The sequence below is a fragment of the Salarias fasciatus genome, chromosome 23, assembly GCF_902148845.1.
Source record: "Salarias fasciatus chromosome 23, fSalaFa1.1, whole genome shotgun sequence".
Taxonomy (NCBI): Eukaryota; Metazoa; Chordata; class Actinopteri; order Blenniiformes; family Blenniidae; genus Salarias; species Salarias fasciatus.
This window is the reverse complement of record NC_043766.1, coordinates 26,515,377-26,542,669: the sequence shown is the minus strand read 5'-3', so window position 1 is coordinate 26,542,669 and position 27,293 is coordinate 26,515,377. Positions and strand designations below refer to the sequence as shown.

General features: G+C 42.3%; 1 protein-coding gene across 1 annotated transcript in view; it reads right to left on the bottom strand.

Moving 5' to 3' along the window:
• lrp8 (low density lipoprotein receptor-related protein 8, apolipoprotein e receptor) overlaps positions 1–24,681 on the bottom strand; it is a 206,678-nt gene extending 181,997 nt beyond the window's left edge. Inside the window, exons 1-2 of the mRNA XM_030084017.1 lie at positions 24,567–24,681; positions 23,690–23,815 (exon numbers count right to left, since the gene is read on the bottom strand). Coding sequence (XP_029939877.1) covers positions 23,690–23,815; positions 24,567–24,633 — 193 coding nt within the window. The 5' untranslated portion in view covers positions 24,634–24,681. The remainder of the gene's footprint in view (positions 1–23,689; positions 23,816–24,566) is intronic.
• Between the last annotated feature and the right edge of the window lie 2,612 nt (positions 24,682–27,293).

Sequence of the window (27,293 nt, the reverse complement as noted above, 5' to 3'; positions counted from 1 at the left end):
AATATGTTCTGCAATATGTGTAGGTGGTAACAACAAACAAGTACAGAGACTGAGATTCTTTGCTCTCTGCATAACATGTAATTTTAAACTGTCTTTTCGAGTGTGCAATTGTGCTTTGAAAATATACTTTAATATACAAGGACACTTGAAGTTACCAAAAGGAGGGTGAGAGTAGCATTAAACCAAAGTGAAGAAGACAACAGCTCGTCAGAGAGCGCCGTACCTGGAACATGTATGCCAGGAACAGGAGGAGAGGAAGCGACGCAGCTCGAGGATGTTTATAATGATAATTAGCATTACATAACAGCTGCATGTTCATTAAAGTCTGCCTCTCCTGGGTGATGTAGTCCTGTCTTCATCACTTTGCTGTAATCTTCAGACTGTGCTTCTTTCTGTTTTGTTCTACAAAGTTCTTTTTGGTCATTTTTGGTCAGTTTGGAGTGACGGTAACTTATCCCCACATAGTGTCTCTCTGTATACAGCATCCCTCCGTCTATAATGAATTTTCTTTTGGTATGGATAACATTGAGCACCAACACTTATTCCCTATAATTAAAAAAAAAGCCCAGCACTGCCACTGTCCCATGCTCCTTTGCTTTTGTTTCAGATTCAACACTCCCTCCTCAGCCTTCCGTCTTCACCCAGTCCCTCTCTCCTTTCTGCCAATCTTTCATCTCTTCTTCTCTGTCTCTCCCTCCTACTGATGTTATGCCACTCTGCCAATGAGGAGGAGCAGAAGAAAAAAAGAGGAATGAATCTGGGTCGCAGGAGGCCATGCATCTCAAGTCTCCACTCTGCCACAATAAAAAGGAAATTGATCTGTGGCTCGTTCACTCTTCCTTAGCCTGGAGCCTAAACGGACACACGCACACACACACACACACACACACACACACACACACACACACACACACACACACACACACACACACACACACACACACACACAGAGCTGACTCAGTCTGTGCAAACAGTGTCCATCCGCCTCTTGGATCCATCATCCTTTTTCCAAAGCAGCAGGTGCAGTCACACTGGGATCACAGCACCACACACACACACACACACACACACACACACACACACACACACACACACACACACACACACACACACACACACACACACACACACACACACACACACACACACACACACACACACACACACACACACACACACACACACACCTCCCTTCACACCTCCACCCTGTGCACACAGGTTTATATGTAGCTATGTAATGCTGATCGTCATGTTTAAACAATACTGTAGTATTAACACAAAATCCATGAGAGAAAAAAACTTTCAACTACATTTTTTCACTTCGATAAACATCCTGAAAAAATTGTATCACTCTGTTTAATGCCGTTTCCTCTCATCTTCCTCCAGATATATATATATATATATATATATATATATATATATATATATATATATATATATATATATATATATATATATATATATATATATATATATATATATGTATATATATATATATATATATAAATTCTATTGTTCTCATTTATGTCAAAATCACCAAATTTTAATATTGCTTAAAATACTCATAAAAGCACAAAGTCTTTTGTTTTTGTGATATTAAAACTATTTTTTTTTTTTTACATTTAAGAAGAGAAGGCAACCCCACTCTATCAAAAGGATAGAAAAATGGGGAAATTACCTACACCTGAATGTAAGCAGGAAAAAAAGAGCTCTCATCACGGTGAGGAAAAAAAAGAAACTCAGGCAGAGGTAAACAAACTATTTAATAAACCCACAGCGGCCATGAGTATAAGAGGGAGTTTGAGAGAGGAGGCAGAGAAATGGAGAGATTTTCCATAAGTCTGCAGGAAAAAAAAGAAAGAAATTGAATCATTTTCTCATTATCATGCTTCCTCGGTTAGTTGGGCAGATTTGGAGAAAACAGATTATGTTCTTCGATCGCCCCCTCTGCATGTCCCAGTCTGCTTTCCCTGAAGCACATCGCATCCGCTGCAATGTTTTGGATTGTCTTGCCTACATGCATGCACTGCGCCTATTACAAGTCAGAAGTACTCAGCTAATTTAGCCGTCACCACAGTGACTCAGTGGTCTCACAACCGTCAACACACAACCGTCTCTCACACAAGAAGTTGATTATGGATCAAATAGTGAAGCTTGGAGAAATAATGAGTTTCAGATGCACAAAAGAAAAAAAAGAATAAAAGAGTTTCTTGGCATGCTGTGCAGCGAAATCCATGCATTTGCACATGTAATTATGCAAATGGAAGTTCTTCAAACATATTATATTCTTGTTTTCCACATTCTGAGTCCAACACACCTATTCACACACTTTCCCATCATCAACAACTGGTTTCATCTTTTATTAGAGAAGTCCAGGGTCTGCAGGGTGAACAGGGAATAGTCAGGCTCTTCCATTTCTGACTGTGGGGTCACTGTCTTTACTGCGCCTCACAGCTAATGACCGGCTCTGGGAACACACTATGTGCTCTCTCTTTTATGTAGGCGAACACACACACACACACAGACACACACACACACACACACACACACACACAAACACACAAACACACACACACACACACACACACACACACACACACACACACACACACACACACACACACACACACACACACACGCAGAGAAGGCAGGAAACTCTTCATCATTGGGACACCTCGGAAGCACATGCAGGCACACACACATGGGGGAGACTCATTAACCGACAAAACCAATCTATAGTCTCTTCATCATGGTGACACTAACAGTAGGAAGCAGTCACACACATACGCAAACTCAAGCAGCACAGAAACACAAGGATGCAGAGGTTGTCGGAGAGTCACAACGCATGAACACATACAGAATAACAGCATGATTTCTACATTTAAAAGTGGTTTATTATCAGTATTTTTCATTTATTGCTCTCGTTTAGATATTACAGCACCACAAAGAAAGAAATCTCTTGCAAATACTTATTGCTCATTAATTCAATGAGCTTAAAACATAAGTAAGAGAAAAATAAACAGCTGAAGCTACTTCCGGAGAACGAGGACAGGTAGGTTACAGAACAAGCTATCAAGTGCCCTTGTTGTCTATTTTAAAACTTCGACCCTGCATCGGAAAAAGCTAAATACAGAACTGTGCAATGTGACACAAGGAAAACTCCTTACACGTACATAGGAACAAAAACCTGATGAAGTTTCAACAATCACCCGTTAAGCGGATATGAAAACTACCTTCACTCAACCTGCTTCGGAATGCAGAAATGTCACAGTCAAAATCTAATTTCAAGCCTCTTTTAAATTCCTCACACTTCCTGTAAAGCCCCACCGTCCCCAGAGACGTCCTCATGGCGAGTGTGAACATCTGTGCCACAAAATTAAAATCTGAGAGGCCAGCTTCCCTGTAATTCATACATCTGATATCACACATTGTTGTTTTTTTTAATCAGTCAGAAAGGTGAATGGGAAGAAACGGACTGACAGAGATGGTGTCTTATACACCTACGGCTTCTGTCATTATTGAGCGAGGCAAAAAGCCCCTTTTATCATTTTAATCAATCAATGAATCTATTTCTGTCACCGCACAATTGTTCGACTGATGGTAGGTAGCTGCAGATAAGTGCTGGAGCTCTTGAAAACAAGAGGAATCACAGGTGCAGAGACAGATAATCACTCACACTCACACGGGTACACGTTCAGTCAAACCTAAATAAACAAATTCAAACATCTGTGTCTCTCTGGCTCCCTCGCCATACCCCGACAGAAACAACGCAATCATCGAGTTGCCACACATGAACAGCTTCACAGCCTCACCTCCTCGCCACAGTTCTTCCTGTTGATTAAAAACCACGCACCAGGGAGAGAGGGATGAGACAGGGAAGTATTTAAAATGAGGGAAAACAGATGAAAAAGAAAGATTGAGGGAGGGGAAATAAAGCAACAATTGCAAGAAGTCCTATGTCTCAATAGTCTGAAATGTAGGGATAAAAAAACAGCTGAAGCCAGATATTTATCCTTCTTCACTCCCACAAACACACATATTCTACATTTAGACAGACAAACAGGCAGAAAGGAAGGATTATTTTCCCTGAATTAGCAAAGTAATCAGAAAATTATATAAGGTAATCCATAAATATACATATTAACTACAGAAATTACATAGTGAGTGAATGAGTGAATGAATGAAAATGAGCAGGTCTTGTAAAAAGGGGTTACCCCTTTAAAATGTGACACACATGCAACACAGAGAGATTCACAAGAAACGCTATACATGCGCAGAAAGAAAATATGCTATTGTAAAGCACATAAGGTGCAATATACTCAAAAAAGCAATTTGGAGGAACAAAGATTTCATTTTCATTTTTCACTTTGCAAGACAAAGTGACCTACAAGTAAATACTTTTGTTCCCCAAAAAAGATTTTGTATTTTGAGTGTTACTTCTGGAAAACACACATAAAAACCCATTTGAACAGACACACACACACACACACACACACACACACACACACTACACATCTCAAAACCACGAAGCCATCACCCTTTTATGGATTTAGGGGGGCAATTAAATGAAACATGAGAGCAAGCACATGATTAAAGATTTATCTGCCCAAGGTCCCCACAGCCCCTTCCTGTTTTCACACACACACACACACACACACACACACACACACACACACACACAGGGCAAGACAAACACACACCTTTCAGCACTGTGACCATCTGGGGATGCAGGAAGGAAAGCATTGATCTCATTAAAAAACTCTGACATTACAGATTGCTGCTGAACTCTCTCTCTCTTTCTCTCTCCCTCTCTGAAATAAATAACACAAAAATTTGCAATTTGCATGTTGGTGTAATTTACTAAGTGCGGTATAAATGTGCCATTCATGGAAATCAATTAGCTGGAGGATGCTAACTTTGAACACATCTCCATAGACCCTCAGGAGACTCGGTGATAATGTGCTAAATTGAGGTCAAAGGCACACAGTTTCACTTGTGCACGCACACCTGCACAAACACACACACACAAACACACGGGGTTGCTATTGGTTTTTGCATTAACAACTTATAGATCTCACCCATTTTTGCATTATTTACCTCTGGTAGAAATAGCCTTGCATGCAACAGCCCCCTGGTGAAGCAGACAGACTAAATATAAAAGCGGCTGTTAGTATAGCAGCATATTTTGGTTTTGCCAAATGACCTGAGATCAGCTTCTTGTAAGACTGCCATTGGCTAAGAGCCTCATCCAATTAACATCACAGAGTACTGCCAGTTACAGATACAATTCTGCCAACACCAACACATAATGCATTCATATACAATAAACAACTCTGCACATTATAACAGATCTGCATTTCCAGCTAAAACCTTGAAAGAAACTAGATTAGCAAAAATGTTTTTCACTGAATTGAAATTACTATCAAAACTTCAACATTTTGTGTTACACATTGAAATAAATCAAACCTTACTGTTGATGACTTTGTAGACTCTGAGGTTAGAGAAGCCATTTTGAGCTTTGGTCGAACTGTATGAGCAATTTCACTGATTACACAATATTTTAAAGTATTTACTCCTGAATGTGATCCATAAATTTATCAATGATTAAAAAATGGTATTCGCTGTTCCGTAGTTCACACGGCAAGCAAAGCTGAAAACGAAGCATTGTTAATACTGACCAGCCTTTTGAATAGCACATCAACTGATAAAACCTACTGTCCACAGCAAAAATTCTGCTTGTTTTTGCCACGTTTTCTCTATTCCAATATTTTTTTTTTTTTTTTTTTTGCTTAATCACAGAAATTACGCTTCGGAGCATGAAAATTCAAAAACTAATAGATCAACTTTGAATTAGGTGGAACACCAATTCAGTTATTATATGGCTTCATCCAGCTGCTGGAGCTGATCTCAGCTGACTATGAGCGAATAAAGAAGTGACGTTTTGTAGTTTCACAAATTCTAAAGAACTGCAAGTTCTAGTCAGATTCACAGCTTTGCATTTTGCAGCATGAGATCTGTTTGCACCTGTTGGAGAAACAACAGGGAGGACAACGTGTGAATCCCTTGATTTGAAATAGATCACCGCCTCTCGGGTGCACTCAGATGAAAACTATCTGAGGCTTTATGAGGAAAAAAAACAACAAGCTGACATGCACAAATACAGGAGCATAATCACTGACTCCGAGTTTCATTACATTATGAAAACAACACTGATGGAGGAAAGCATCATTTCACAGTATCAGACAAATTGAATTACAGGTAAATGAGGTCTGGCTCCTTTGTCAGGACGACACTGTGGCATTTCAATATTTCTGACTTCCAGGAGAGGCCAAGGAATGAACAGAATTAATCAGGGTAACTGAGCAGGGTCTTAATTACAGGTGGCAACCTCGGACTCCATGCCCTCTCGCCCAGAACACCGATGGATGAGCCGAAATGAGAAATGTAATAAATGACTAATAGTTTAAGACATGTGGAGATAATTCAACTCATGTTAAGACAAAAGACAGGGATAGTTAAAGGACAAAAAGAAAAAAAACTCTAATACTAAACAAAAACTAACTCCTGCTCTGAAGAAACAAAATCCCAGCTGGTCATATGTGAACCTTTCTATTACCTTTAGTTCTACAAAATATGATACAAACACCACTCCATGTTACCTCTCAAGTGAAAAGTCTTTAAGCTTTGAGGGAGATAGATGTGTGAGCAAAACACTCTGAGACTTAAAGGCATCTGAAAGAAAAACACACTGCCTGATTGACTGTGACTCTTCTTCACTCACCTCTTCCATTCAAAGTCAGGTCAATCAATATTGTAACAGCAAAAAACAACAACAAAAAAAAACACCTGACTTTTTTTTTTTTTTTTTTTACTCCCAAATGCATCTTGTGTTTCATGGAGGACAAATCAAGGTCTGGTTTCCAAGGAAGGATCACATACATGGCAGCTATACTTTAATTCCATAATGAATGGCTGATCAGCAGCCTGTAATACTGCCAAGTGCAGTGAAGCTTCTCTTCAAAACAATATGAACAGGTACGATATCTAAACACACTGCATCCAGAAGATGTCAGGAATTAATCATGTTGTCTGATCATTTATGAAAGCGTCTTCGTACACAGAAAACTGGACCGCACCAGCCTTGCATGGGCCAAAAAGGGTGGGATTAAGCCAATAAAGGCAGGAGGGAGAAGAAAAAAAAACATCACGGTAACAGCACTATGAGCCAATTATAGTTAACTACCGCATTCTGCCACAACTGGGTCACTGGGTCTTTTCTGTGCAGAATGGAGCATCTGCCTGTGTGCATGCTGTCGTTGGCCTGGTTTGCATGTGTCATTATTTAATAAAACATTTCCAAAAGCACTCTTGACGTGTTTCTGGAGGGCACACATCCACACTGTAAACTTTGGCTCAAACCACACGAGTATTTCTCTTTAAAAGTACGTCTAGCAAGCCCTCCACTGACTGTGTTCAGCCAACTCTTCTATTTCAAGGAACTCATAGATTTAATGATTATACAATCAAACAGTTTCCACCTGATGCAGGCAAATATTTGGTGCACCGCAGAAGTAAAAGCAAATACTGACTTGCTTGTTATTTTTTCGTCTTCTTTTTTTCCTTTCCCCAGTGGGAATCAGAGTTTCAGCGATTTCTTTTTAACTCAAGCTAGAGGTGAGGCGGCCAGCTGGATTGTAAGTTCATTGTACCCCCTGCATCAAATCTCTCCGAGATCACCTTGGAGGCCGTATCTACAAACATCGCAGCCTCTAAGCTACCCGCTCTGTTACTTTTGAAGGTATTTGGAATTTAGCCTCTGTGATTTCTCATGGATGTTTACTTCTGGGGATTAAATGTTGGCTTTTTAAATATACTTGTGGGATTTAGTGGTGGCAGCACCAAAGTACAGCAGGCCCAGCAAAGTGGAAATTCTCAAGCAACAAGGCATGAAAACTTGCAGATGGGCTACGGCAGTCACTTCCTCACAAGCATTTCAGAAACTAAAAAGATTCTCCTCACTCTTCTAGCTGTGACATTCAGGGCTTCACAGCTGATCTGGGCCCAACACACGACCAGCTCCTAAAGACGGAGCAGCTCAGAAACATCACATTTGTTGTGACTAACTGAGTCACCACTATTCATTTACTGGTCTATAATATTGTCAAATATTTTAGAATTTATGTAACTGGCACATTTAAAATGAACAGGAGCTGACCCACTCTGTACAAGGAAAAAAAATGTACTGGAAAAATCAATGGCACACACACAAACACACACACAAACAAATGCACTAAATATGCATTATACCCGTTGTTCTACTGGAAATCCTGACTATGAAAACTGAAGCTCATCAGCTTAAATTATTTTTATTTATTTTTTCCGTTTTGTAGGGATGAAGCACATCGCTGGGACACTGTTATTATGAGATAACTGAAGCACTGGCATTTTGTGTTTTTGTTGTGTTGCCTTAAAAGTGCAGAGCACCTGTGGTCAACGGGATTTAGGAGGGAAGAAGTGTGCAGATGAGTGCAGGACTGTTTGCTATTAAGAGCATGTAATCTTGACAGAGAAAACATGAGCCAAAAGCTCAAACATCAGAACACATCAAGCACACAGCTCAGGCTCTAATCGATATTACCATCAACAGCACAGTATTAGTGAGCCACAAACACGCAGCTGATATCAGGCAACGTGAAGAAACTCTGCTAAACCAAACAAACAAACAAACAAAGAAAAAAAAAACTCACTTTCAGACAATGCTGCTTATTCTGTATTGAACATGTCAAAGAAAAGGTCACAGTATTGAGTCTTTCTATAGGCGCCAAGACACAGAGTCAAGGTGTGTGTGTGTGTGTGTGTGTGTGTGAGACATAGAGGGAGAGAGACAGGGGAAGAGTGCACAGGAGAGACAGACACATGCAAAGAAGGCTGCAGGCGCAGAGTAAGATTTTAATCAGCTGTAGCATGTTTGTTTGTATGAGCTGCTCTCCTCCTACAACACAGGTTGAAACATTTCACCCTGTACCTGCGGTTAATCATGCGACATCCCCAGGACCTCTCCAGTCTAAATTCGATGGGTACAGCCTCGTTCGCACTGCGCTGCATGTGCCGATGTAGTACAGCAGAATACGCATTTTGCGTCGTTTCCACTGAAAGGTCGTAGATAACACCAAAAGTAACATACCGATACCATTTTTCGTGATCCCTCCATCTGGTAATGGGCACATCAGTAGGGGTTCCACAAGGAGGCGCTAGAACACTTCCGTCTGCTGATTGGTCAGTGACCATCTTCACTCTCGACAAGCTTGACTCTGTTGTTGCTGCTCGCACACGCCGCTTTGTACACACTGGTTGTTTTGTAAACTTCGATTTATGAAATGTCGGCATGCTACACAGCACCCCGGTCCTTCAGCGAGGTGCAGTTGAGATTCAGCGGGAGCCGGACGGCGCCGTTCAGAATAAGAACATTTTCTGAGCGGACGGAGGCTCCCGGCTTGGCTCGGACACGTTTAAACCGTACGCTCTGCAGTGGAGATTTGGGTCTGGGTACGATTTGCCGTGCTGTGCCGTGTCGCACTGCGCAGCAGAAACAAGGCTTCTGTAGAATACAATATGCATCGGAAAACTTATAGGTGCTGTAGGCAGGATTCGGCATCTGCTCAGGTAAACCTAAGCAAGATGGCGATTTGACCCATCTAATATGGCGATTTGAAACCCAGCACAGCCAATCCTGTCCTGTTTTCTCTGACATCACGCCCTTACGCAAGTTAAAGGTGCTGTAGGCAGGATTTTGCTAGTCAATGCTAATTTTTCTGTGTTTTCTTTGGATTAAATGTTAGAGTATCCATTGATAATCCTTTAGGAGCGTAGCATAATTGCACTACAGTGAGGGCGCAGCGTTTCCATCTGTCTCTGTTCTGAGCTGAAAAGGAATCTCGACAGCTCCAGGTATCTTTGACCAATCAGAAGAGCCCCTGAGGCTCTAACCGTGATTGGTCGAAGGGCGTTGGTCACACGTTCTTGTGGGAGGGGCTTAACTTGCGTAAGGGCGTGATGTCAGAAAAAACAGGACAGGATTGGCTGTGCTGGGTTTCAAATCACCATATTAGATGGGTCAAATCGCCATCTTACTTAGGTAAACCTAAGCAAGATGGCGGAGATGCCGAATCCTGCCTACAGCACCTTTAAGCCCCTCCCACAAGAACGTGCGACGAACGCCCCTCGACCAATCACGGTTAGAGCCTTATGGGCTCTTCTGATTGGTCAAAGATACCGGGAGCGGTGGAGATTCATTTTCAGCTCAGAACAGAGACAGATGGAAACGCTGCGCCCCCCGGTAGTGCAATTATGCTACACTCCTAAAGGATTATCAATGGATATTCTGACATTTAATCCAAAGAAAACACAGAAAAATTAGCACTGACTAGAAAAATCCGGCCTACAGCACCTTTAAAGCTCGTGTCCGGAGTTTTGAAAGAGAGAGGTTTTTTTAATCCAATGTCTCGAGGTTCCTCCCTCCCTCTGCTTTCACCAAGCCACGCCCCTTTAATTTTGCACGCTATTATCCGTCGGGTGAAAATGAGAGCCTCTGAGTCCCCAAGACATCCTCCATGTTTAGCTGTTTACGGTGGATGTTCAGCAGACAGTGGATATATCCGAGGTAAGCACGGTGGCTGCTGCATAGCTAACTCTCCTCTGCCTGGGCGAGCGGCCGTGCTCTCTGGCTGCGCGCACACTGTGATTGACGGCACGACAAGGCGGAAGCTCGAACTCTATTGGTTGAAGCTGACCGGCGCTTTTTCGGATAACATGGGGGTCTATGAGACGAAGGTGGGGCTCATAAATACATTTTTATATTGCTTTATGCTAATACTATATTGTAGTATCGAACCAGACTAACACATTTAAGCTCTGTTGAAAAATGATACACACGTTGGAAACGAACGGAAACTCTTGACACGAGCTTTAAGTAGATCTAAACAGTAAGTGAGGATGTGTGAACGTATGGTGTCAAGCCTTCAGGGCAGGGGTCTTCCATGAAGACATGTTATATCATCTAAGGCAGACTTGTAACACTTCAGCTTTTCATTTGAAGACTTCAGCTTTTCTAAATGAAGTGAAGATATGTGTCCACTAGCGTTTGGCTTCACTGCGATGTTTTGGCAAATCACAGATTGTAGAGGAGATCCACAGCCTTCTTTAGACTTAAAGAAATGTTTAGAACAAATGTTACAGACATCCAAATCCTTAAAACAAGGCAACAACATTTGACAAAATATAGAAATATTCCTCGAACAAGAGCCTCATCTATCTTACATCCTAAGAGATCCCAGTCGCTGCTCAGCAACGACAACACATCCGATTTCTTTTCTTTTCTTTTTTTTTTTTTTCATTTCTGGCATTCAGCACACTTCTAATAATCCTCACATCATCACTTCAAGAGGGAAGACTTTTTTTCCGTATTTCTTCAGCAGATGATCAGAAAGATTTTTTTTCCTCCCCAATCAGGGCAGAAAAATGTGGTGTTTCCCGTTCATTTCCTCACAATCTCCTCACTCTTTAATCTCCCCTCCGCTCTTTTATGTAGACACCATGTCAACGCCGGGTGATAATGAAGCGTGCTGCAGGTAAAAGTGTTACATTAGTAATGTGAGTATCCCCTCAACACATGCCCCTCTGCAGTGTGTGTGTGTGTGTGTGTGTGTATAACATTTAGTACCATACCAGCCTTTCTTCTGATAACCAGTATTACTAAGCAATGGCAATATCATCAAAGGGTGTCTCACCCCAGCTCCTCCCCACCCACCCTCAGCATTCTGCAACGAATGACAAGCAAAATCCCCTCAAGGTAAAAGAACCGTCCCCAGGCTTAAAGCGCTGCCGAGGCATGTAGGCATGTGTATGAAGGAGATATATTGTGGGTGTATAATCTACAGAAACAGCTTCATTCAAAAAGGGAGATGGCAGAAAAATGACCGAGAGAGAGAGAGAGAGAGAGAGAGAGAGAGAGAGAGAGAGAGAGACGAAAACAGTGAAACAGACATAAACCCTGATCAGATGTTAGAAATCTTAAAGTACTCGAAATCAGTACTTGAGAAGGCAGACTTTATGGGAGGTGTACGTCTTTTCACCTGCCAAGAGAAAAGTACAACAAGACAAAAGAGGACATCCTGTTTGATTGGCAGGTAAAATGATTTCCTTCAGTACCTTAAAGGTCACAAGAATGATAATTGTACTGGAACAAACTGCGTCAAACCTAAAGGAATGTAAGAGGAAGACATGTACATATAACACACTCTTTCAGTACTTTCAGCAGGAAGCAAAGTTGCTGAGAATGTGACATTAAAATACAGAACAGTACAGGAGTGTGCAAATTTAAATATATTGTTAAATACTGTAAGTGAGGCAAATGTTATATTTTTAAAGAATTACATTTAAGAAAAAAACTCAATGAGTTGTCAAACATTCTAATACTTTCAAGCATTCTTAAACTATCAAAAAGGGCTGGGCGAAATGGGAAAAAGTACCATCACGATCATTTTTTTCTTATCAGTTCGATATCAATATACAGTATGAACCATGATATCAAACAAATAACTATTTTTTGTCCATTTTAACTGTACCCGTTACTCTTAAGTGAGATCTGAAGGTCTCAGAAGATTAATTTTGTTCTGCAACTCTCAAGGGAACATTAATCTCCTATTCCGTTGGTGTCTCACTGCTGGGGTGGCCACCTGTTCTGCTCCGTGTGGGACAGGCAGCAGTTTGGTCTGTCTCTGCCTAACTGGGGGGTTTACTCGATTTGGTCGGGCACGGCCATCGCCAGGCAGACCCGTGGTCTCGGCTTCCGGGACGATGGAGGAGAGGTTGTGGGGCTCTGGTTCTGGGACAGATGTTCATCATCCTGCAGCTGTACTCCCCAGTCCAACAACTAAGTCTTGAATCATGATGCAAATATTTGCTCAGCGGCTTCACAGGCTGAGAACGGCAGTGGCGAGTAGTTGTGAGCCATTTGAGAGAAGCCAATGCTTCTAGCGATGGCCTGTTCTGTAAGTTGGATTTTTCGTAGTGTCTCATCAAGTGCGGTCTGCTCACATTCCCCAGGTATTCCAAAAACCTCTACAAGTCTTGTCAATGACTTCTTTCCAACAGGAACCAAACTGACAAAACAACTCAGTTTTTATTTTTCCGCTTTTAACCGTCCGATGCTCGTCGCAGGCCAACTGTGCTAACACTGGGTTTAATTCGTGTCTCGCTGACGTCCTCCCCTTCAATCACCACATTTGTGATTTACAACTTTCATTAATTCCAGAAAAGAAGTCAATAAGACTTAATGCGATACCAAATCACCCCTCCAAGGTTTGTACAACTAGTTTCAGAAAAAAAAAACTACTTAAACAGATCAATTAATTGCATAAGTTCAACCATTCATAATTAAGTATGCATCGACATATACTCACTTAGCAACTTATTGTGATATTTCAATGTATTTATCTTACATTCCTAAAAAATTCTGCCCTTATTAATCAAAACTCATTATAATAATTAAGTAGTTGATCGACTCCTTCGATTGACAGTTAAGACCCATTCATCGCATAATTTCTACTGAAAAAAATGAGAGTTTCAACATTTTTGAAACATTTCATCCATCCATCCATCACCTATCATCTATAGTGTTTAATCTTGTGAAGGGTTTCAGGGTGCTGGAACCAATCCAGGACTCACCCTGGACAGGTCTACGATCCATCACAGGACAAACACACAGAGACAGACACCCACACACATTCACACTCACACTAGGGGACAACTTAGGGTCACCAGTTAACCTCACATGCATGTTTTTGGGTTGTGGCAGGAGGCTGGAGTGATCAGGGGAAACTCATGCACACACAAGGAGAACATGCAAACTGGACATAAAAAGGCCCCGGCCCGTATTTGGACTCAGACCTTCTCACTGTAAGGCACAGAATATTAAAGCATTTGGTCTATGTTCGATTGTTATAACCATTTAGAGTTGAGGGTGTCCCTCACACATGTCATAAGTTAACAGCAAATATGTGATGGAAAGAGCATATAAATTCAAATCAATCCAAACCGCGACTTAAATCTGTTGAGGAAAACAGTCATTTCCCCACCGTGCTAAAAGAATCGCTCTGACATATTATAGATGCTAACACAACATGATTGAAAATCATTGCTCTATAATTAATATGATTGCTTTCATTTACAACACAAACGGCTGTAATTATTACATCTGAATGAATGGAATTAGCTTCTTTTCAATGTTGGTGCATCAGAGTTGTATAATCTGAATTGGTACCGTCGTTAATATCATCAGATGTATTTTTAGCATCAGTATCAGCCGGTGCTCGATAATGATGAGGAGATATTGAACGGATATTCAATATTTAACGCTCTTCTCTTCTTCAGAACTTCAAATAGAGAGTCCATCTGTTTACTGACAGCTAGTGTTGGTTTTGAAAGTCTAGATTTACACACAACAAACATTTCTTATCCATCCTGAATAAACACCCAGGTAGGCACAGCCTCAATCTCAGTCAAACCAATCTCATTTTAGCTAATACGTCGGAAAACAACACTCTATTTTTGAAGCAAGAAGAAAGAGAAGTGCGATGAATGACAGGAAAGAATAATGGGCGAAAAAAGTAACAAGAATAAAGAAGAGAAAGAGAGCAGAAGCTGAAGTCAGAGAGGGAGAAGTCAAAGCGGCGTCATCCGAGTCAGACTGAAGACTATTTTCTCAGCTTTGTCACCCCCATGTAAAAACTTCTCATGGAAACTTTTGACATGCTGCACTCAGGGGTCCTATCTCGGTGTCAGCCCAGCAGCCTGGTATTAGCAACCATGTTTTATTCATCAGTATTCTCCGTTGTCATTTCACATCCCGCTCTCTTGACTGCATGTAGCAGGCAACAGAGCACAAGGTGAAAAACAGGATTACTGCAAATGTAAATACTAAAATGGAAGCACATGAAGATATTCGGTTAATCTGAGTTAGGGGATTAATACCACGATACCCTGTCAGACACCGCTAGGTTTTGGGAGGGGGAATAATAACGATACAACACAACAACGCAGCAAACACACTCCTAAATGTGCACAAATACACTTGGTGGCAAAATAGGATTGTGGTGTTATCTGAGTTTGACTTTGAACAATAAGTGACTTTGCTGCAGCATATACAAACAAATCTGTCAAAAACGGACGAGCTAATTCTGACAGAAAAGACACAAGGGAGCCAGGGTGACTGCACACAAACACTGGGCTCGATAAGGAGAAACGGGAAGGAAGGAGCAAGAATTTAACTACTGAAACACAGAGGCACTTTTCAGGCTAGCGGCAACCCCCAAGCATTTTCTTTAGCGAAGATTCCTTCAGCCCGTCGATGCCTCTCAAAAACTTTCTCCCCATAAGTCTCGTCTGCCTTCTCTGCTCACTGTATCCTCGGTGTCTCCTCAGCTTTACACTGAATTACTTTTTACCATCCATTACTTTTCTGTGTCGTTCAGGTCAGAGGCAGTCATGGGTCAGCCTCATTGTTCTTAAGGTGAAATCAGAGGCCATGATTATGTTTTCAACAAACAAAAAACCTTGATCCTATGCAACATTGGGAGTTTGTTGCCAAGTTACAACACCTGTCATGAAAAGTTATGAGACTTTAGGCAGTTTCTTCAAAAGTTATAAGAATGTTCATTAACGTATCCCAATGCTTAAAATCGTAAACACTTCGTATGAGAGAAAGTTGCATTTCATCTTCACCTCTTAGTACAGTCCTGAGGCTTGGTCTAAACTACGTTGAAGAGAAAAAAATATGCTTTTAGAGGTTCCAGACAGGCTGTGCTAAAATTCTGATGATGTGACGACTCCACAAAACATCTAAACTCCCCGCCCAGTGGACAGTGTCTATGTTTCACAGTGAGTTGAGGTCAGGCAGGCGTTTGGACAAAACACAATGTTTCATTAGCGTGGCACTGGTCTGCATAACTTGGATGCAACTGACGAAACAGAAAAAGATCAAAACAAGTCGAAAAAGCACTGCCCTTTGGTGGATAGTGAAGTTTGAAAGTTAACCAGTTAATCTCATTCCGTCTTGTCCGAGAAAATGGGTGGACTGAACAGGAAGCAAAACAGACGCTGGAGTTCATTGTCAATTAATTTGAAAACTGTAAACACTTTTAAAAGGCATGTTTATATCGGGCATATGCGAAGGAAATAGTTGGCTCTAAGGCACCTAAGCACCCAAAAACCACCTCACCAACTAAGCCTTGTTTCCACTGCACGGTCTGTCTGTACGGGACGCGACGGAACGGGTCATCGTACATCTCCACTGACTAAAGTTGTGGATAGCACCAAATGGACCAGTCCCAACCGCTCCCATTTTTCGTAACCCCTGTGTTGCGGCACCTGTGCAGACGTTCATTGTTCGTAATGAGAAACTTTTCTAAGCTGCATCACAGAGAATCAAGGCCCAAGGCTCCACTTGGAGGGCTGAGCAGTGCTGCTGGGTAGCAACTACCGGAGAGTAAAAGACAACAGCTGGAGTGGAGACCTGTGTTTACTGTTGCGTAGTGACGTCAGGTACCTGCGTTGTCACGCAGCCGTTCAGAACCCCGCATTTATTCCAAATGTGCTGTCTGTAGACGGTGCACAGAGTTGGGAAATGCCTACTACCACAGGCCCAAACTGTGCAATGGGAATGAGACTCTAGTGTGTGTGTTTGAGCTTTGAAGACTATCTGATTTACTAAAAACCAGCAGTACATCAACATAAAATTAGGCAAACAAGGGCTGGGAGAATGCAATAAACTGTCCAATCAAACTCAATTCGTAAGCAGATATAACATTTTTTAATAAAAATATTTTAAAAAGGGGGAATATAAAAACAAAAATCCCATTTTGAAAGAAGTACTGGAAAGACATTGTGAAAAGTAGATTTAACAGAAGGGAAATATGGATGTTCTGTGAAAGTATCATCTGACTTCAAACTCTAGAGGAAAACCCACAAGTTCTCCCCGGCTGTGCCAGCTCTGAAACTCAGTCCTAACAGTGCAAATTTTCACCCGCTGAGACACTCGCTAATTGGATTAGTAGTATGTAGATGGACAGTGCAGTCTCATTTACAGACGCACACACACGCACACACATGCACACACACGCACACACACACACACACACACACACACACACACACACACACACACACAGCATCTGCATTATTGGCCCACGTTCTGGTGCAGGCTGCATCCCACACACATCTGCACATCCTCTAAGTTCATCTTTTCAAACACAAAGAGAGACAGACAGAGACAGACGAGGCGACAGAGCGGTTAAACAAGCAGTAAGTGGGAGATGACGGCTAGAAAAAGAGGGGAAAAATGGGCGAAAGAGACGAACCACTGGATGGACGGGGCAAAAGAGAGAAAGAGAGCGTGAGCACAAGTGCTGCAGGCCAGCACTGACCTCAGCTAAAATTACCCTGCTGCTGTTTTGCACCGCTGCACCCAACACCTATTCAGCACACCAGGTATTGTTAGCTTGTACAGCATGATACACGGTCTGACAAAGGTGGCGCCTGGGCATCCTTTGGGTTTGTCATCTGTCAGCACAGCACGGCTTCATGCGACAACTTGTCCACTCAATTATGCTTAATATTCAGTCCTATAGGATGCATCTTACTCAGACACCGTTTGTAATTTCCCATGTGCAGAAAAATGTACAGTACATAAATAAGAAGCATAACATTCAATTAGAACATTAAATATGTTATTAAGTACATAAGTTGGGAATGTACAGTGGGAATGTGACCTCAAATAACAGTTTTGGATTGGAATGTATTCTTGATATTTCTAGTTTAAGAACATTTCAATGTTAATTTAATTTCATTATTAAACTTAAGTTCCATGATTAGAGAAAAGCATATTGCACCATGAATACATTTTTTAAATCAAAACTCAGCTAGTATTTTGCAATTCAAGTTCTCCACTCCTAAAGTTGATGAGTTTTTCTTTAATCCTTTCTTGGTTGAATACGTGAAATTCAATTCATGTGAAATACAGAGTTAGAGGAGTTTTGCATTTCACTGTACTAAAAAAGTTAATAACTACTACAAATTTTGATTTTTACACATGACAAGTTTGCAAACACAAGTGACTGAATGACACTGCCGAGGCAGACAGAAACCCAACAGCAACATGATATGTCTGTCCTGACAGCATTAATGTTTTTAATTGTGTATTGCATTCCCCTTGGTTCCTTGTATATTTTAGGTCATGGTCAGTATAAAGACATTTCCCTATTTTCAATGAAATAGTCGACTGGACACAAGGCTGCAGTAACAACAAAGACTGGAATAGTATGCTTGAAGCTTTTCTTAAAAATCATAAAACTGATGTGCAGCTATAAAGAGTGTCTTTCATACCAAATGATTTTGTGTCGTAGACATGTTTGTCACAAAGCTGATTTTCTGTAACAATTCAAAAACCAATTAAAAAAAAAATACTTGGGCTTTTTCCAAGAGGCAAACAAATACTGACTTCCCAATCAGCCTAGAGAGCGGTAATCCTTACAGCACTCTATAGCTGATGTAATTGTTTACTAAACCTGTTCAACAGACAAACAAAAATAGCCATTCCAGAGCTTCCGTTTTCCACTTCAAGTTCACAAGAATTTTTCACTTCTTAACTTTGAAGGTATCTGCCAGTGATATCTCTCATATTAGAAAGACAAAAGGAGTATGTGACACTTGAGATCTGTCAGCGCTCATGTTTGTGTCTATCATCCCCAATGAGTGGAAAAAAAAAAACAAGAACTCAAGCAGTGACAGAAGTATTGTTACGCCGTTGTGTTCTACCAGAAAGCAGACCAGCCCAAAGACTGCTTTTCTGTTCAGTTACATGTAGTACACACCTTGACACACCACACACACACACACACACACACACACACACACACACACAAAGTGTCCCACAGTGCTTCAGTACTCTGCACAGCAGTGGGTCTCTTCCCCTGGAGAATAAAATAGTGCTGCTGTACACTCCTTGCGCACACACACACACACACACACACACACACACACACACACACACACACACACACACACACACACACACACACACACACACACACACACACACACACACACACACACACACACACACACACACACACACACAGAGTTTAGTCTATATCTGAAGCCAGAATGATGAAGTGGGGTATCTCAGAGCTCCCATGTGTGTTTGTCATTGGACAAATGTGAGCATAGAAGGAAGAACATGTTGTGTTTTTCCGAGGTTCAGCAAAGCGAAATACACCTGCACAAAACGGTTAGCTATGTTAACATATGTTAACTATTAATTTTACATCCATGCATCTGCTTAGTCATTTCAGAATCAGAGTCAACAGTCATCTGTTGTTTAAATTCATGTTTGTGCATTTTGCCTGTTGTATGTGTGTGTGTGTGTGTGTGTGTGTGTGTGTGTGTGTGTGTGTGTGTGTGTGTGTGTGTGAGCGTGTTCCTGTGATTTACAAAGCCCACTGGTTCCCCTCAACCAATATTTCCAATAAAGCCTGAACCTTGCTTTGAAACAAAAAAAATGTGTGTGTGTGTGTGTGTGTGTGTGTGTGTGTGTGTGTGTCAGCAGGTGACAAAAATGTGTTATTGTGAGCCTATCAGTACAATGCCTTTCAAGGCCTGAAGCGCTTCTAAGCAGTCTCTTATTACAGTGTTTTGTGTGTGTGTGTGTGTGTGTGTGTGTGTGTGTGTGTGTGTGTGTGTGTGTGTACATGAGGCTGATCTCACCCACACCCACAGCAGCAGCGTGAAATGTGTTGTGATGTCTCCTCTATGGGAAGCTGGTCTCAGACTGCAGAGGAGACGCTCCCCTTCTCAGACCTGCTCAGACTCATTGTCCTGCTGTGACACACATGCACCCACATACATAAGCGCACACACACATACACTGAGCTCAACAACAACTTTCTTCCCACCCCTTATGCATTCTGTTTCTATTCTCTAATGTGTAGCTGTTTAAAGAAGGCTGGGTTTCCAGAGTTCTTTGAGAGGTCAGCATTTGGTATTTGTCAGTATGATTGTAACGAGTGCTTTTTTCATCTCCATGTTATCTCATGTTAAGATATGCAATGCCCTGCATATATTTTGACTACTAACAGTGTCAAAAAGGTAATGGCAAATAGTTAGAATCGCTTAGAAAAGAGCCAACCAATAATATGCATCAAATAAGACAATAAAAGTCTCTCTGCCAGCAAAATACAGACTTAAGGTTTGAGGATTATTCCATTGATTGAGTTTTCCAACCAATCTATGAGTTTTCCCATTCATGAAATTGTGTAATGTGACAATAATAGAATTTTATATATATATATATATATATATATATATATATATATATATATATATATATATATATATATATATATATATATATATATGTATGTATATATAATCATATGATCATTGCAGCATTGTATTTAATTTGCCATTTATTGGCAGCAATAAAAACCTCACCGATCTTTTTTTTTAAAGTGCACTGATACCAAGGCCATTAGTAAGAGAAGACTTTAAGACCATGTGAGGGGGTGAGAACAATCAAAAGTCAGCATGATAGAATATGTGATAGAACAGTGTCACTTCGGATTAGGCATGTTTCAAACCACTTGAATCCACGGCACAAATGATACGGCCGCTTTTCTGTGTATTCCCCAAATCAAATATATAGGTCATACAGAATCACGCAGAGATGAAGAGTCGCCACATGTATGCGTACACATGTGCAGGAGCACTGCAATCACTACAAAGAAAAGCGCACACATACACATACATGCAGAAAAACCCAACCACCACATCACCACTTTACCGTCTCCCAGGGCAACAAGCGCGGAATCTACCGGGAGGGATGTTGAGAATGAAGGAGAGGAGCGGGAGGAGGAAGACGGGAGAATAAAGAACAGAGATACAGGCACAAAAGACAAACCAATCTACCAAGACTTATTCTAATACAGCTGCTAGAAAGAGGATGTTATAAGAGTAACCCCTGCTGTGAGAAAACTGCATTGGTCTCAGTGTAAAGTGATTGGTGATGTGCTGATCGACTGATGAGCATGGTTACTGAGCACTCACACATAAGCATTTCTATCTGCCCTTGGTACGTACAAAAGAACCTTAGCTGGTGTGTTTGCGTGAACAATATTGCCTGGTAAATAAAGAGTACAACAGCTTTTCCAGTGGTGTGCAGGCAAACATTTCAACTTCCAAAGTTTCTGCAACAAGTATTTGAAATATGAACGTTGCACTTGTCACCAATTAATCTCACACATGATTGGAAGGAGAGAGAAAGCTTGAGTACCAGGAGAAAACACACAAGAAGAGGGAGAATAGAAAGATCCCAACATCAGATCAGAAGCCTAGTTAGCACACCGTGCCACTCTCTTATAATACAACTAGCATTTCACCAACAATGTCATATGATAATTCTATTGAAAAGAAAAATATAAACTAAATTTGAAGAACCGCACCTTTAAAAAGTAGAAACTATTTGAACTACACCAGTATCACCAGGTAAAAACTTGTCAATCTTAGGTTGATCGTGGCATAAATATAAAGACAGTCTTAAGACGCCTGACTACTTTTTTTTTTTTTTTATCAGGTTGTGATTTTGGGAACAAAACCTTTTCACTGAGCAGCTCCTTTCTGTGCTCATGCTCCAAAATCACTTTCTCCACTTGCCCCTATCATGTACGCCTTAATCCTGTTCCTCTCAATCAAATCCATCCCAACTTTTCCCCTCCTCCACCTCTCCTCCCATCTCCACGGCGCTCTGCTGGTGATATTTGGTTATGGGGAGGGGGGCACAGTGGCAGTGCTGGCATCTGTTTGAAGGACTGGCACGCCGCCAGCCAGTGAGCATCAATCTGCCGACCAGAGTCACGCTGTTGGATTTATCTCCAACCAACCTCTCAGCTGATGCGCTTTGTGGGCGTAAGACGAGTGGGCAGAGCCTCTTTGGCATTCATGCTGCCAAGGTGCCCACAAGAGATTTAAAAATTGGGGGAGGAAAGTCCCCTAATGGGGGCGACAGTGTCGAGAAAGTGAGACAGCTTTTTTGGAGAGAAGCACTGAACTTTCAGCACAGACTGAGGACTGCAACTTTGAAAGAAAAGTGAGTACAAGGTTGGAAGCATGTGAGAGAACCAGAGAGTGACGGCACAGCAAGAGAGAGAGGGAGTGTAAGGCACAGCAAGAGGAGGGGAAAGTAGAGATCGACAGAGTGACAGAGAACCCCAGAAGAGAGCACATTCGTATCTGAAGCTTACAGGAAGCATAGCAAAGAGAGTAAGGAGAGAAGAAAGAGCAGAGCACATTCCTGCCACAGCCAAAGTGGCTCGGTTAAAAGAACAGTCCGCCTCCTTTGCAGTTAAAGCACCGTTTTCATATACTTGTTGCTCATAACAAGCAAAAGAGTAAACATCACCTGTTGGAGTGAGGAGCAGCTCATTAAAATCTAATTTCACTTCCATCAAGCACTGCCCACTAAATGTCCAATAATCCCAATCAGTCTCTACAGTCAATGAGACACACTTGTAAATGTCACGGCATTCGAGCAGGGAACTCCCAAGACATTCAGCAGCGGCCACTATAGCAGGCGTGAGAGATGAGAAAATCATGTGTTTGGTGTGCCGCTTCCCTGGATAACTGATGAATCAATTGGCCACTAATATAACCATTCAAGCAATTAGTACCATGACAAATTTATAAGTGATGATTACTCGGCTGGCTGTCTGTGTAATTTTCCAAAAGCCATAGATTCAGGAGCAACTAAACCCGAGTCTTCTGGTCTGTTCTGTACTTTCCTGAAATATACAATATTTGACTTATTGTGAATTTTGTATTTTAAAGTTAAATTCATGAACAATGTGCCACAGAAGTAAACAGGAAATAATAGGAGCTCACAATATTAAGTCAGTCAGTAACAGGAACAAGAGTTCTGGCTGAAGTACAGCGCACGTTTCCAAACATTTTGAAATAATGGCACATTGCACACTGCAGTTTTATCACTCTATTTCAGACACGACACAATCTGTGAATCCATTATATATGTAAAGCGTTATTAGGCAGTATAGAAGAGGGAATTGTTTTACTGATAAACGGGCTGACATTATCACCGTTTACACAGTCACAGGGTCATAAGAGCGATAATGATAATAATCATAATAACATGAAACGGCCTCATTCTGACAGCGGGGCCACCTCGCCGCTTGTGTCAGAAGTTTACTTAGGAAGTGAAAATTAGAAGAATTCCTTTAGTCATATGACTGATCCAGGATCAGCAGCTTCAGCGCTGACGTCCTTAAACCAACAACTTAAAGAGAGATTCCAGAGGGGCTCCAAGCAAAAACGATAAGGAGCTTATTCTCTGGATAACTTCAGTCATTCAAAAGTTACAACGTGCATATAATCAGTTATCTACACCACACAGTGTCGTCCAGTCATGTGCCAACTCATGTCAAACAGCTGCTTGTGTAAGCTCCTTGAATGTGTGTTGACTTATAGATTAGGACTTCTGTTTGCAGCAGGACATTCAAGCTCTTTTCTTAAGCAGGCAAAGTCACCATGGTGTTGAAAAGTCAATGTCAAGGGACTCTGGGTTACTTACGACAGTTCTCCTCATCGCTGCTGTCTGAGCAGTCATCATCATCATCACATCTCCACAGGGTCGGGATGCACCGTCCGTTCTTGCACTGAAACTGTCCAGTTTCACACTCTGACTCTGTATGAGTTCCTGTGTTTTCAGAGAGGAAAACCACAGTATAAGTGACTTGTGTGGGAACCACTGGCAGCATGTGATGATCAGGGAATGGGTTACTTTAAATAAAAAATGGAATTAATCACTGCTAAAGCAAAGCAAATTTAATGGGTGAGAGGGAGCAAAATTGTTGTAGTTGCTTTAAATTGTCCAGAAGGCAGGCCCGCTGCAGTGATTCTGAAAGCATTACAGTCAAACCGAGCATTGTTTGGATATCAGTTGAGAAAACGTGTATGACTGGATCTGCCTGTTGTTTATGTTTCAGAGACATGACAGCGTACCACCACAGACCTGCTGGCACTTATCACCGCCACGGATTGCTCAGGCAAATCTATCTGGCGATCATTTAGCTCCTGCTGTAATAATAATGATTAAAAATAAAAAAGCATCACAGGCGTGTCATTACAACCCTGACTCTGAAAGCGCCACAGTGCAAGCCAGCCTGGAGCTTTGGACGCGCGGCGTGTGATCGTTAACATGTGCGCCCGTTCCGCGCATTGTCACCTCATGTCACCGCGGGAAGAAGCGTGCAAAGTGCTCGCGACAAAGTAGCGATCCAGGTGTGGGCGCGCGAGGAGACCAAAGCGGCGGTCCTGCAGGGGCGTGCAGCGGCAGACGACACTTGACAGGCAGGTCGTGTTTCCAGCACGACCCCCTGAGCGCTGCCATGTGTCCGTGGCGAGACGCAAATTCAGCCCCCTTCACGCGGGAGGGATGAGCGGCTTACCTTTAGCGCAGTGGAGCTCCATGAGTAGCAAATGTAATAGCACGAGCTTTCCGACTTCTGTCCACATCGTTAAATCCTGCGTGCTGTAGTGTTCATGCAAGACAAGGATGGAAGAGAAGAAGAAGAAGAAGGAGGAGGAGGAGGAGAAGAAGAAGAAGGGATCTCCAGCCTGTCGCGGTGGCTCTGCGGTGCTCCCTCTGCCTCTGCTCCGGAGTGTGTGAGCCTGTGATCAGCCTGCTCTCCGCCTTACGCTCCCTCCTCTGCCTCGGCTGCAATTTGAATGGGTGACGCCGATGGGCGGGATGAGCCGCGATGAAGCCTGCCGTTACAAGTAGCAGAAACTAGTAGAACTACTCTATCTGGTCGTCGGTGCACATGTATCACAGCTGAGGCATTTCTCCTCACAGACCGCTGAGCAGAGTGTAACTGTGAGAAAGGCTCCGAAACTCTGAGACGGTTGGCTTTGTTTGCACTCTGGTGCATTTGTGGCTTTCTGACTCATAAAATGACAAGCCAGTTTCATATCTCACAGAAAATGAATGGGTAAATGTGATAATTACCATTAACAGCCAGGAGGTCAAGGCATTAAAAACAAGACAGAAGCACTAACAGCCACTCACCTGCTGTTTTAAATTAACACAGACAACCAAAGCACTCTAATTACCCAAACCAGTCATTGCTTAATCTTTGTGAAACAAAATCAAAGTGAATATTTCAATATTGGCAACTTTTCTACTTTGCTGCTAGTCCCTAATTTTTACACCTTATGAGTAAATCGATTTCACTTATATAGCACATTTTCTACTGCATAAACATACATAAACAATTCACCCATTCACATGCAATCGGACGCCTGGGAAAGGGCTTTATTTTTATTGTGTGTTGTGGTTTGCTGTGTTTGCCTTTGTTTTTTGTTTTTTGGTTTTTTTTTTTTTTCCTTTTTTATCATAAATAAGCTCTTCCCAGTCACCTTGATTGGAACCCCGCCCATGTGAGACTCTGGCCAATCCCATGTCTTCAATCAGCGCACCTGGGCTGTGGCAAATTGACAGGTGCATAAAAGGCAGTGCGGGCCTTGGCAAAAGGAGAGCAGACACAGGGGAAGCAGGGCGCCGGGAGAAGAGCAGCCACACTGCCAAGGAACCAAGCCACACTCTGGAACTGTGACGGAACCAGGACGGGGACCAGCGGAGCCATCCAACACGAGCACCATACACTGCTGACACGCAGTGGCAGGGAGGAAACCCTGCCACGCCCGTGAGTATTATGCTCGTCCGGTGTGGTGCTCACTACATGACCTAGAGCAGGGCTACTCAACCCTGGTCCTCGTGGGCCGCAATCCAGCATGTTTTAGATGTTTCCCTCTTCCAACACAGCTGATTCAAATGATCAGGCTGATAACGATCCTGATCATCCTGACCTAGAGCTTGGAGTCACTTGGTTCCCACTTTGTGCTGACCTGGTCTGTACATGTGGCAGGTGCTGTCCGGGACGTCCCCCTGGTGATCGACGTTACGGGGGGAAGAGGAACTACACCCCACACGTGGCGTGCGCACCAGACGGGGTCAGGATTGACTGGGGGATCCAGCCTCAACCCACGCAGCAGCAGGGTGGAGAAGCCCTACCTCTGGCGCTGCGCCCAGGAACTGAACTGGAAGTGCTCGGACCTCCCAAGCTGCATTTTAAAGACGCTTTTAGAATGGTTTTGATCACTCTATATTTTAACCTTTTATTGTTCTTTTAACGTTTTTTACAGTTTTAGCTGAATTTATAATATTTTTAGATAAAATACAGGATCCAGTTTATTTAATTAGTTGGTTTGCTCTTTGTTTGGTTGCACCCTGCTCTCACTCATCCCAATTTCATAACTACACCAGCCACTAACATCTATTTACATCTCCAGCAATGACTATTTCGGAATTACCCCGTTACACATTCACACAGTACATGTTGGTCAGTCTATAAATCGGGAGCAGTTTGGGGTTCAGTGTCACCTATGGACAGATATGGATCCACATGCTAAACAACATGGTTTGACATGATTTTATGTTGTCTTTTTCTCAAAGCAAGGCCACTTTAATATGTTATCAACTAGTACTCAACACAAGCAACATTTGGCATGCAATAAGCATAGCACAATTGGGGGCAGGGGTGGGCGAGCCCCCCCACGGGCATGCTCTGTGATATCCCATTCATATGTTTTGTCATTAGTGGAAGTACTTGCAGTGTCCACTCGGTGCCGCCCACCCCCGGTCCGATGCCCCATGTCAGTCGCAACACCTCCACTCCCCCATACCCCCGGTTCCACGCAGCTGAACGGTCCGACAATCTGTCACAGTAGCCCCAACCCCCCCGTCTGACGGTCCATGTCAGCAGCAACCCCCTGACGGACCTGCGCTGGATTTTGAGCTTTGCCCCCCCTGGTAAGACAAATGCCCACTCTCACCTGGCATCCTAGTAACGCCACTGATTCGGGGGGGGGGGGGGGGGGACAACAAGCATTAATGGCCACTCACAGTTTAACATTAACAAATGTAACCAAAGCACTTTAATTACCTAATCCAATCATTGTTTAATCTTTGTGAAACAAAATCAAAGCCTTAAAGTGACTATTTAAGCTTAACCAAGTGATCTACAGTCTGCTGGCAATAATTCTTTACTTAATGTCTGTGCCTTTATAATCACACAGGAGAGCAAGGACAAAAACTGATAATTGTAAATCCAACA